We start from the raw sequence: 12,654 nt of genomic DNA on the forward strand, positions 1-12,654 counted from the left end.
GGCTTGCTTGGGCCTTAGCTAAACCTGGTGTTTGTGGGAAGTAGACCTCGATTTAATTACATTTTCCCGAATGCCCCAGGAGTCACCTGGGAAAGCTCAACAGCCCTTTGTGGCCGGGCAGTGTTCGGTAGAAGCCCGCTGAACCTAGAGCTCCCTCTCTGGGGACAATTTGCTGGAATCAGTTAGTCAAGCTTGAGAAATCAGTTACCGCAGGCCCAGGAATGCCACCACCCTGACATTCTGAAACCCTATTTCTCTTGTCCATCTCTTAATTAATTAAGCAAGCATTCCCTGACGGCTTACCACATGCCAGGTACTAGGAAAACAGGGATGAAGAAAACAGGAATGGTGCCTGCAAACTCAGAATGTGAGAGAAATGCTTCAAGGGAAAACAGAGGCAGCCCTGGGAGCACCCAGGAGGGGCTCCTAACCCAGGTGTCAGTGCAGGGGAGGTCATCAGGGTGGGATCCCAGGCAAGAGGCAGCTAAATGGAGACGTAAGATTGAGGAAAAGTTAGCCAGGTTGACAGTGCTGGGGGAAGGGGTTTCCAGGACAGGGGAGCACACCAAGGAGCCCCAGTGGTAGGAGAGAGTGTGGCCCATTCAGAAGCCGTAAGTAGTTCCTTCAGAGCACGGTTCAGAGGGTGGGAGCAGCGTGAGAGAAGTAGGAGTCACCAGGGAGACTGGCTAAACCAAGACACAGATCGGACCGCACCCTCAGGGGGGTGGGGAGCCGGCCAAGGGTTCTAAGCGGGGGAAGAGCATATGTGGATTTACAGTTCAATTGAAGAACTGCAGCTGCTTTGTGGTAAATGGATGGGCCGGGGACAAGACTGGAGGCGGGCAGAGCAGTGAATGGGCTACTCTGGTCACCCGGAGCGGGATGAGAGCGGCCTGTGGACTGGTGGCAATTGTGAAGTAGGACCCTTTCCAGCCAGTAGCTGGAAATGTGCACACGGGCAGGAGCAAGTGTGGGACTGACTTTGAGACATTGAGAAATCTGGTACATAGTACTGCATTCTTTTTGGTTTTGGTTTATTTGTTCACTTCCTTGGAAAACTGATGTAGAAATGTCCCTTTGGCTTCAGTTACCTGAGCAGAGGGGTTTGGGCATTGCCAAACCCTCCTTTGTGGACAGAATTGCTCCAGCAACGATCGCTGTGTTCTAAAGTGGGAGGAGGGAGTTATGCGGGAGGCCAGGGCCATGCCAAGGCGCGTGGGGGATTTGGGGAAAGAAGCCTGCCTGCTTGTACCCAGCAAAGCCAGAGCAGTGCTGCGCTGGGCTACTTCTTCCGAACAACCTTCGGGTCGTTACCCGGGCCCAGAACCCTTGTCTGGAGATCCAGAAACTCTACTTTCGGGAAAATAGTCTCCAAAAAAACCTCTTCCTGGCCTTTCGCAACTCACGCACACTCTGTCGGGGTGTGTCTTCTTTTCCTCTTAAGATTTTCGATTCAGATTGGGTGGGGGGAGGGGTTGTGCTCTGGTTTGTCCATGGGGCTCTCTAACACTAGGCTATTTAGATTTTCTCTTTCCTACTGGGCCCCTCCTACCTTTCCAGAAACCCATGATGGGTTTGCTAGAAGTAATGGAATAGAGATGAATGTTTGGACAGGACGTAACCGTTTCGCTGTTAGAGGGTACTGATAGAACAGAGAGAGGTGGGGGAAGGGAACTCATTTCTTTGGCATTTACAGTATGCCATGTACCGTGTCAGGAATTTACTTACATATTTTCTCATTTAGTCCTCCGAACATCATGCAAGGTAGGTGTTGTCATCTGAATTTTTTTGGTGAGGAAATTGATGCTGGAATGTAAAGGCTTGGCCCAGGGCACATAGTTGGGAAGCTGGGGCTAATTCCTACTGGGGCTCTTTCTGCTACGTTAATTGTCCTTTTTAGATTACGAACTTGCATTCCAGCCTTCTCACTGTTACCTTGGGGGTCTGAAAAGATTCATGTAGCTTCTAAATCAACCAAGTGATTCCTGGAGAGCAGCTTTTGCATGAGAAAAATCTAGCTAATTATTTATTTCCGTATTTCTGGAAGGTAGGTCCTATCCTAGGCCACTTACAAAACGTCTCATAGTGGCATCCTGGCTCTCAGTGCCTGGGAGGTCAGTTGATTATCTTTAAACAACAAATTGGGAACAGACCCGAGGCATTGCTAGTTTACCTCTTCTTTCTGGGGTGAGAAATTTTGGGGGCCTGTGTCCTAGAGGTTTGCTGAGCAAATGACAAAGAAAAGAAATAGGTCCCAAAGCTTGAATATTTTGGAGGAATTCCCGATTTGTTGGATTGTCAATGAATGAATTAAAATACATAATGTAATAGTAGGGTCACTCCTTCTCAGACACTGAAAACTCCCTCCAATCTCTTTTCTTCTCTAGAGGTTTTAAATGCAAGTCCTTGAGGGGTATAGGGGACAAAAGAGTAAAATCCTGCTAGAGGCTGAGCTTTGCATTGAGATCTCATTTGGACTCACAGATTTTTAGTCCAGTACTTGGTTTTGTATTGGTAGGTGGTCACTGCATTCATTCTTTTTGCTGTTTGTTCCTCATGCCTAATAGCCCACTTCCACCTCCACCCCACTTGGGGCCACAAGGATAAACCGAGCGATTTAGAAGTAAAGCTGGTTTCTAGTGTCTGCCCAGAGTTCGTGACTACCAGGTGCCCGCAGGGCCCAGCTTTGACCCGTGTGTCCCTCCCTTCTTCTACTTTTCACTTTCTGCCCCTTCCCCAACTTTAATTTTAGCACGGCTACTTAATATAAATTCCAGCATTTAGTAAATACAGTTGTTGAGTGGGCAGCTGGGACACACAGAATGTTGTACCCCCGTGTATGAGAACCATCCCTGCCCCCAGCATGGGGAAGCAGTCCTCCAAGGAGGTACCCGCGGCACCTGACACGGAGTAGCGGGCCCCCGTGTGCAGGTGCAGGTGGAACAGAGCCAGGGTGTGCATACGGCTGGGCAGTGGGAGCTTGTTGCTTTCACAGGTGATGCTCTCCGCCTGCCTTAGCCGACTTGTTTCTCCACAGGGTACTGTTTTCTTTCCACAGACATGCAGCGCTGGGATTGTCCCCATCACCTGGGAACCAGGTGTCAATGGCCCTTCCTTTGGTGTTTCTTCACCGTCTTCTAGGACGCACTTTCCAGATTGGGAAACTGCTTTCTCGATGGTGCCATTTATCATTTGAAGGACACAACTGTGTGGCCAGATGAAAATGTAGTCCACAGCAAATTTTCAAGGAATAGCATAAATTACTGCAGAGCTGAGGCAGAATTTATAAATGCGGCTAACATTTCATGTGAAGGGAGGCATTTTCTTGGAGAGGTGAGGCAGGTCTCTGGGAGTCCAGGATGCCATTTCCAACCTCAGTGTTTTGACCAAACGCTCAAGTCTGTTTTCATAAGTGCATTTTTCACTCCCAGACGATCACACCAATGGAACTAAAATGGTTAGGATTATAATGACTGGCTTCCAGCCTGCTGCCAGAGAGCCTCCAGAGTCCCCATTTGCCAGAGAACCCCGCAGCCAAAAGCTGGGGTCTCGGGACTTCCTGGGAGCAGTGAGGACATGGATCCGGGTATTGAGGTCTCAGGTGAGGGGGCTGGAGTAACAGTCCTCACTGGCGTCTGGCTTCGCCGTAATCACTGATCGCGCTCTCCCCTCCTGCTTTATCTTTCAGTTAATGACCAGCCACAGCGGCCCTGCATGAGCTGCGGCCACAGTCTCCACGGGCTCCTGAGCCACACGCGCTGCGGGGGGCGCCCGCGGAGGTAACATGGCTTACTGGCCTCAGTTGAGGTTGCTGCTATGGAAGAACCTCACTTTCAGAAGAAGACAAACGGTAAGCCTGGGTCTGTCCGGTTCGGGGAAGGGGCGGGCTTCTCCGCCGCTTTTCTTCACGGTTTTGAGTTGGGTGTTGGAGGAGGGAGGAGAGGGAATCTTCTTGGTTTTCTCAGAGAGACCGAATGAATCTGGCCCTGGTGGGCACAGGTCCGTGTGGTCCTGCAGTAGCCCTGTTGCTTACTGGAGAGGGAAGATCAGCAGCCAGGCAGAAACGTTAGCTTTAGTGTGTGTGCTAGTGCCCAGGCACGAGTTCTGACCTCTGGAATCTGGCGCAGGATTGCCTCTGACCGTCCCACTCTTTCCCTTTGCTGCGGCCCCGGGGGCCACCTGGCTCTCCGAGAGTGCCCGAGGGCCCCTGTATTTCTGGGAGGTGGGAAGGAAGTGAGTTAAGGGCCCAGCTCTTAGAGCCTGGATCTCTTCCTGTCAGTGTGGACTCTCTCAGCTTGGACTGCTAGCCTGGAGGAATATAAAACTGACATTTGTTTGATCTCTGTGGAGGGTTCTAAGCCATTCACTTCCTGGATGGGACACAGAATTCTCTGCATAATCCCGAGAAGGTCATCCTTAATGCTTGGGTGAATGGTATTTTTACGAGGAGGGAGGGGAAAGCTGTGAGGCATGGTGAGCTCCCTGAAGCTCAGACATCGGCTCTTGGCCTGTCTGTCTCCGAACACTCTTGGACACATCCCACCTAGGCTCCTGGCTTTAGCTGCACTGCTCTGTAGTTGGCTTCTTTTTTTTTTTCCTTAAAGATTTATTTATTTATTTTTGAGAGAGAGAGAGAGAGAGAGAGAGAGAGAGAGAGAGCACGCAGGGGCTGGGGGCAGAGGGAGAAGGAGAGAGAATCTCAAGCAGACTCCCCTGCTGAGTGCGGAGCCCAACATGGGGCTCTCTCTCACAACCCTGAGATCATGACCTGAGCCGAAATCAAGAGGCGAACACCCAACCGACTGAGCCACCCAGCCAACTACAAGCCCCTACAGTTGGTTTCTAAATCTGTTTCCCGCTTTTTTTTCTGAGTTCTAAGCCTGTGTCCCCACTGGGCTATCTTAACTAGGCTTAACATGTCTGTAACCAAAATGATCATCTTCCTTAGACTCAAAGAGCCATAAGAGACCTTTGAGAGAATTTAATTAGTGTTTCTCAAACTAGAGTAATGCTTGGACCTTTTTTAGAAGTACAAAAATGTCAAGGCCCCCTGTGTTCACGAAATTTCTTTTTTATTGTAATGTTACTTAAATGTGTACCCTATGTGATACTAAATATAAACCTCTGTACTTATAGGCTGTCATACAACCATATGACCCATGCATACTTACGAAAGAAATGCAGACACTATTGCAAAACCAATACAATACAAATTAACATTGTGAATGGAGTAAGACATCTGCCCTTGTTCAGCTGAAACCAAATTGTAAGTGGTAATGTGAAGATGGTAGTGAAGCCTGTAGTGCAGATTCTTCTGAGGTTGGACAGTCTGTATTACTATGTGCTAATGATTCCATTCTTCAACCACTTTTCCAGTGACCTTCCTTTGATGTCATTTGGCTTTCGTTTGGTCCAATCTCATCATTTATAAATTGCGTCTGCATCTGTTCCTTTCTCATTAGTCGGCTACATTTACACTGGTGCCATCACAATCACAGACACAAATATAAACTTAGGCTTTAAACCTTGTGCCAGAAGTAGTTATAAAGTAGGCATTCAGAAAATTCAGTTATGTTTATTTGAATTTGTTTAGATGGCCCCTGAAATGAAAACACAAAATGTTTAAAATCCTCACAGAGACCTCATATTTAATCCCTCAGGAATATATATTCTAGTCTGAGAAACAATGTTTTGTTTTTTTTTTTTTAGCCCCTTCATGTTACAAGTGGGGACCTGAATCTTAAGGTCACTAGTCAGAGAGTGGAGATTAGAATCTATGTAGCCTATCTGTCTTGGTGATAATAGAAACAGTAAAATATAACATATTATTATATAATATAATAAAAGCAAACACTGAGAATGGGTTTCCATGTGCTAGGCACCTAAGTGGCTTATTAATTGGATTAATTCTTTAGAACCCCATGAAGTACTGTTTTTTATTTCCTTGGGTGGTAGCTGGGGTACTTGAAGTACAGAGAGCGTTTAAGTCATCTGTCTGAGGTCCACATCTCTGGTCAGGAGCAAATGTAAGGTTCAGATCTAGATAACCTGACTTGAGCATGGGTACTCTAAATCAGTATGTCAAATTGCTTTTCAGTAGTATTGTTATTTTTTCTATTTTCAGTCTCAAAATCTTGACGTTTCTGACCTTTTCCTCACCTTTGCTCCTGTTTCTCATGGCTGTTCTCAGGTCCTGGAATTTCCAGGTCCTATGTGTTCATCACCTGTCCTCACTTCTTAACTACGGTGTGGTCTGGGTCCCCTGCCTCCTCTCATCCTGGTGGCGGCAGCTCACATAATGGGAAACTGTGTCTGTCATCGTGTGTCCGTTAGCCACTGAGTGGTGGAAAGAATTGTATCATCTTAGCAAAGAAAGCCGGGCTCAAGGGTAGTCCAGTCCTTTATTGATTGATTGATTGGCAGGCTTTGCTTTGTCTGCACTGAAGGTTTAATGCCCATAGATCTTAAGTGCTGACTAGTAGCTATTTCCCAATCCACCTGGCTTGGACTTCTGGATTATATTGTTGAGACAATGGGACTTGTTAAGGGTTTTGGTGCCCCTTTGTTAGCTCGCATAGTCAGAACCAGCCCTGCCCGCTAGGCAGGGGGAGAAGCTCCATGATAGTTCTTGCTCACAATGTGTGGAAAATCATTGCTTGTTTCCCATTTTCTCAGATCCTAGAGTATACACACTCGGGCCCAGAACCTGGCACCCAGCACATGATGAAATCCTATTTGCTGAACGAGTGATGAATGTGTCAAATGGGCCATCAGTTTGCAGGTCTCAGGAGGCTCCCCTGTTATAGGGGCCTTGTGTGCTGCTGCCGGGAAGAATGTGTGAAAGCTGGGAGCTGAACAGTACACTCCAGAATAACCCCGTGGAAAGGCAGCGTTTGCCCTTTCTCTCCGTGTTCTTGTTTGCTGATGAATCCTGGGGCCCTCTCTTGTGCCCCATTGTCCCCTCATGGAGACCATCAGCCAGGGTTAGCTTTCCGTTGTTGGGCAAAGAATACACTGAGTTGTGAAAGTTGGGGGCAAAGCTCAGTTTGGGTCCAAAGTAACGGTTAACTTGTGTGGGTGGCAGTCATTCAGCACAAACAGGGCTTGGGACAGGAAGGGCGAGGGGCTTGAGAGTTCTCAGGATCCTCCTCTGGTTTCAGGCTGAGCCAGAGGCCAAGGTCCCATGGAACAGATGGGACAGTGTGGCCATGTGGCCTCTCTCTTTTGCCTTTGCTACTAATTGTCTCCATGAGATCTGACTAGCCACGTGGCTGGGAAAATAGGTAATTCTGATTTTTGCATAGTATCAGTATTTGGACAATGGTTAATGATAAGGAATAAACTATCAAGTAAATAAAAATTAAAACTCCTCATTTAAGAGCCACTAGAGAATTTTCCAGGGTAGATGAAAAATTTCCACCTTCCCTCCCACTTCCAGTTCCAGCTGATACATTTCTTCCTTGTCCTTGTTCCTGGCCTGGTAGTGACGGTTCAAATCCAGGTAGTAATTCTAATTTTTATTTAATTCTAATTCAGTTCTAATTCCACCTTGGCCACCACGTGCCTCCAATGGCTGAGGGAAACCCACTTCCCTTGAGTTTTAGTTTCGTCTTCTGTGGAATGAAGAAAGTTAGAACACATAGCCATTTATGTTTCATTTGGATGCATATTTATTGAGCATCTACTACATGGGGGGCAGCGTGCTGGAAGCAGACAGACACGATCCTTGCCCTCGCAGAGCCTACTGTTCAGTGAGGGGAGCAGATATGAGATACATGATCACAGAAGTAAAAATAAAATAACAAACTGTGTTAAGTGTTAGGAAGAAAATAAATCAGACAAACTGTGGCACTGTGTTAGATACCACCTGGCTATGGGTAGGGACTTAATTTAGGATGGAAAGTTAAAACAGGTAAGCCGAGAGCCCTGAAGTTCAAGCCGGGGAAGATCAGGAGCTCAGAAATGAGGAGCACCACATTCCAGGTAGAGAGAAGGTGTGAAGGCCACGGGGCCGGATGCATGCTCCTGAGTCAAGGAACAGAGAAGCCAGTGACACTGGTGGGTGGGGTGAATGAAGGCTGACTGGGGATGAGCTGGGGATTGGCAGGGCCAGATCATGCCTGGCCTTGGAGCTGGGGAAGGACAGCTGAATTTTATTTTATGTACAGAAGAAGTCTCTGAGGTGGATGGGTCATGATTATGAGGATCGGATTGTGTGGTCCTTGGCACTGAAGGGACTTGAGCGACAATAGCCCAAGGCGACAGTTGTAATCCTCACATGTATACGTACCATTTTACGTTCTGTTTTCTTCTTCCATTTGACATTATTTGGTGTGTATGTTTCCATATTTCCAAACAATCTTCATAGTTATAATACTGATTCTTGGTGCGTAGACTGCGTTTTGTAGTTTTGACATGCTTTTATATCCATTATCTTCTTAAATTTCAAAACAATTCTGAGAGGCATGCATATAAATTTGTGTTAGTAAGAGAAGGATCTTTTGGCCCTAGCATCGCAGGATGCCATTGACGTTCCTGGTAGTTTTACAGTAATCCACCAGTGTAGTTTTAATTTGATAAATTCATACCCTGTTGGCAACATTTGAATGTTTGTTTATTAACTCTCTGGGCCTCAGTGTCCTCATCTGTAAAATGGGTGCAAAAGCACAAGGGGGTCACTAGAACTGGGTTCAAGTGCTAGTGCTCTCTGTTACCAGGTTATGGGTGATAACCTCTCCAAATCTTAGCTTCATGGTAACAATTCAACCTATCTCACAGAGTCATTATGAGAATTAAATATTAGAGATGAGATATATAAAAATACCTGGTATGCAGTAGGTGCTCACTATTGGCTGTAACTGTTACAGTTCACGTTACCTCGGTGGAACCAGGTTGATGTTTTGTGACCTTGCCACCAATGCGGTCGTTTCCCACCGGGGACACCTGCTGTTTCAATGCCATGTGGCCTCTGGAGTTGGGCAGAACTAGCAGTTAATCATAACTCTGCCTCTATCTCCATGACTTATCCCTCCTTGAGCTTTAGCCTTGCCACATGTAAAATGGGGACAGTAATGGTTCCTACACCACAGGGCTGTTTGGAGGATTAAATCGAGATAATCCATATGTAGTGTGCCTACTACATACTGGACTCTAAATAAAAAAATTGTAGCTACTATTTATCCTAAATGTACAAATGGTAACTTCAGAGTGCCAAGGTTGGTGACTCTCTTATTCATACTCTTCATTTAATTTTGTTTTTGTTTTTTTTTTCTGAATTCATTATTCTTTTCTGAGTTCATTCACAGTTATGCCATTTTTAAAATGTTTATTCCTGTTCATATTTGTAAGTGATTTTATGTAGCTGTAAGCTTGTAACGCATACAATTTTGTGTTCTGCTTTTTTCACTTAGTGTTACATGGTTAATGGTGTCTGTGTTTCATAGATGTAAGGACAGCATAATATATTGTCCAGTAGATGTACCATAATTTAATCATTTCCCCAGTACTGTGCAACTAAGTTGTTTCCAATATTTTGCAATTACAGTGTTTCAGTGGATGAATAACTTCATGTATATAGCTTTTTGATATTTTAAATTTAGTTCTGTAGGGTGAATTCCTATGCACATTACTTGGTCAAAGGGGATAAACATGTCTTTTGACTACATATGGTCAAATTGCTTTCCCAGACAGCTCAACTGATTTATATTTCCATCTTTATTATTTCATAAACTTCAGTTCATTCTCTTACTCAATCTTTTTTAAGACTTTCTATGTGGCAGGCTTAGTGAGAAGAAAGTGACAGTGGGGGAGAAAGTCCTTTTGAAATAGGGCCCCTGCTGTGCCAAGTGCTGGTGAAGGCACGGAGTACCTGGGAGACTCCAAGGAGGGACTTCCAACTCTGCTGGTAGAAGAGACCAAATGTCATTTGAAAGCTTGGAGATTTCAGTGTATGTTGCCTCTTTGGGATTATTTGTAGAAATATTAGGAAGACCAGCCATGTCTTTGGTCTTGGAGACCCCATTGACAGCATGCTTTCTTCCAAAGAGGGACCCATTTATACCCCCACCCTCCATCACCCTCCTACGCCACCATGTGCTATCAAATAGTATAAATTATTCTTCATGGTAATATGGTAACAGTGGATTTTTGTTCCATTCAAGAAGTAATACATGCTCATTATGGAAGATTTAGGAAACACAGGAAAGTGTTTAAAAAAAAAAAGTCACTTATGTTCTTATCACCCCAGGACATCTACTATTATCATTTTTGTATTTCCTTCCAAAAAGAAGATTTTAAAAAAGACTTTAATGGGTAATCATACCGAAGGTCTTTGGAAATTAAAAATGGGTTATTTAAAATACCAAAATGCAACCACAAATGATAAACAAAAAAGCAGAAACACTCTGAAGCACCAGCAAGAGCAGAGAGTTTAATTAATTATGATCTTTTCACAGTACGGAATATCAAAATGGCCATTAAAATCCATTTTTAAGAGAATATTTTGTCATGGAAAATACTCCCATTGTAATGTTAAATGAAAAAGCAAAATACAAAATTATATATGCTGTATAATGTCAATTTTGTAGAGAAAAATATTCATGTATGCATAGAAAAAAAGACCAAAATATTAAGAGGGGGCACTGTTAGCTCAGTTTACTAGGGATTATCTTTGGAAAGTAGGATTAAGGGTGATTCGTATTTACTTTTTCCTACTTTTCTAGAATTTTTTAATTTCAAATTTTCCACAATAAAAATGTATGGACTTAAAGATCAAGAAAAAAAATTCTGTTTGAAAAAAAAAGGGGGAGGGGATTTCAGGCCAGTGTTCTATTGACTTTGTGGCTCTGCAGCCACAGTTTTAATTACTCATAACCACAAGGCCCCCATGACTCTTCTGGGCTCTTTGGTGTTCATCCTAATTAGAACCTCAGAGTCCAGAAGGGAATGAAAGAGGTGAGTCTTCGGGCAGTGTAACTAGTTGTTTGAACACCCCGGTTCAATAAAATTATGTCTTAACGATTTCCAGCTTGTCCCTGGGCTTATTTATCCCTTGGTAACTCACTGAGGCAGGGTTTTCCTTTAGAGATACTGCACTGTTTTAATCAGAGTGGATCGTGCTCACTTGTAAGTTTAATGATCTTCTAACCCACTGGAGAAGGTGGTACTGAGACCCTGATAGACGGGGAAGGAGAACTTTGCACTTTTCCCAGCTCTTTCCAGTCCTGGAGGCACAAAGGTCCATATGGAACCCTGTGTCAATTTCCATTGTCCTTTGGAGCCTTAGCCCAATTCGGGGGTGGAGGGGGGTGGGGGGGTGGGCAACTGTGTGTGCCGTTAAAGGAGCGGAGGTGGTGTGTTGAGCCCAGCAGGTTGCCCCGCCCTCTCCTTTCCACTAAAGGTCCTTCCCTACCTGACACTGCCCGAGGGCTGGGAATGCAAAGCTGAGTGCTTGCCTTCAGGGTGCTCCTATTGCCTGAGGAAGCCCGTGGTGGGTGATTTCAGGCTGGAGGAAAAGGCTCTGGGAGGAATATGCGTGGGTTACTGTTACAGGAGAAGGGTTTCTCACTTAGCCTGAGATTTTAGTCAAGGAAATGGTGCTGGAGTGTCTTGAAGAATGAATAGGAAGTAATGAGCCAGATGAAGCAGGATAGGAAGGGTTTTCCCTTTCTCCAGGAGAACACAGAGGTATGGAATAGTATGTTATGAGAACTGCAAACAATTCAGCATTGATAAAGCCTGGAGAGTAGTGGGAGAGGCTGAAGAGCCCATCAGTTGTTTAATTAACAACTGTGGATTTCCCAAAGCCCAGTAGAGTTAAGCATCCATGTTATTTTTTAAACTCACAGTGCTCTGTCTTATTTCCCCCTCAGTGTCAGCTATTGCTGGAAGTGGCCTGGCCTCTGTTTATCTTCCTGATCCTGATCTCTGTCCGGCTGAGCTACCCACCCTATGAACAACATGAATGTAAGTATCTGAGCCTCCTGCGTGAGACTCTCCTGGCACGCGACATCCAGGCAGTGGGCACGGACTACATTTGACCTGTCCTAAGACACTATCTTTAGGAAACACCGCACATGGTTTGGAATAGAAACGCTTCCAATTTTCTGATAAGGCGCGAACTCAGGAAACCATTTTCAGTCCTAGCCAATGGTGATAACAGTAATTATAATAATAGCCAACATCTGTTTCATACATTTTAGATCATGGAAGTAAAAGCAGCTTACGGATAAGTCAGAGGATGGTGATTAAAAGAGCCCCCTGAGGCAGTGCCTTAACTCAGCTGTCATCTGGACCCTGCCAGGCTTTTTTTTTTTTTCATATGCATTACATCTTTATTGCACAGTTGCAAATCAGGGAACATATCATTTTAAGCAGCATTTGTATAGGACTGCTTAGATTGCCTAATGTGATTTCATTGGATTGTCATAACAACCTTGTATAATAGACCCTCATTGTTAGCGTTTGCTTTAATTTCTCAGTAAGTAAATTGGGGCTCCAAAAAGTGCAGGACTTGCCCGAGGTCACACATCTAATAAGTGACACAGGAAATCGAGCTCCAATCATCTGACTCCCGGGCACGTGTTTGGATAATGGCCTATATAGTGAGGGTAGAAAATACAGTAGTGGCTAAGAATACAAGCTCTCGATGTCTGG

The 12,654-nt window shown here is 45.0% G+C and overlaps 1 protein-coding gene across 5 annotated transcripts in view; it reads left to right on the plus strand.

Moving 5' to 3' along the window:
* Positions 1-12,654, plus strand: part of ABCA1 (ATP binding cassette subfamily A member 1) — a 126,710-nt gene that overhangs the window by 16,451 nt on the left and 97,605 nt on the right. For all 5 annotated transcript variants that reach the window (XR_012373529.1, XM_073876622.1, XM_025888383.2 and 2 more), the window contains exons 2-3: positions 3,689-3,850; positions 11,871-11,964. Coding sequence is in view for 4 of the 5 variants with exons in the window: in XM_073876622.1 (XP_073732723.1) it covers positions 3,785-3,850; positions 11,871-11,964 (160 nt within the window). In the remaining variant the exon portion in view is untranslated. The remainder of the gene's footprint in view (positions 1-3,688; positions 3,851-11,870; positions 11,965-12,654) is intronic.

The sequence above is a fragment of the Callorhinus ursinus genome, unplaced genomic scaffold (assembly GCF_003265705.2).
Source record: "Callorhinus ursinus isolate GAN/ISIS: 27379988/994484 unplaced genomic scaffold, GSC_fseal_2.0 scaffold24, whole genome shotgun sequence".
NCBI lineage: Eukaryota > Metazoa > Chordata > Mammalia > Carnivora > Otariidae > Callorhinus > Callorhinus ursinus.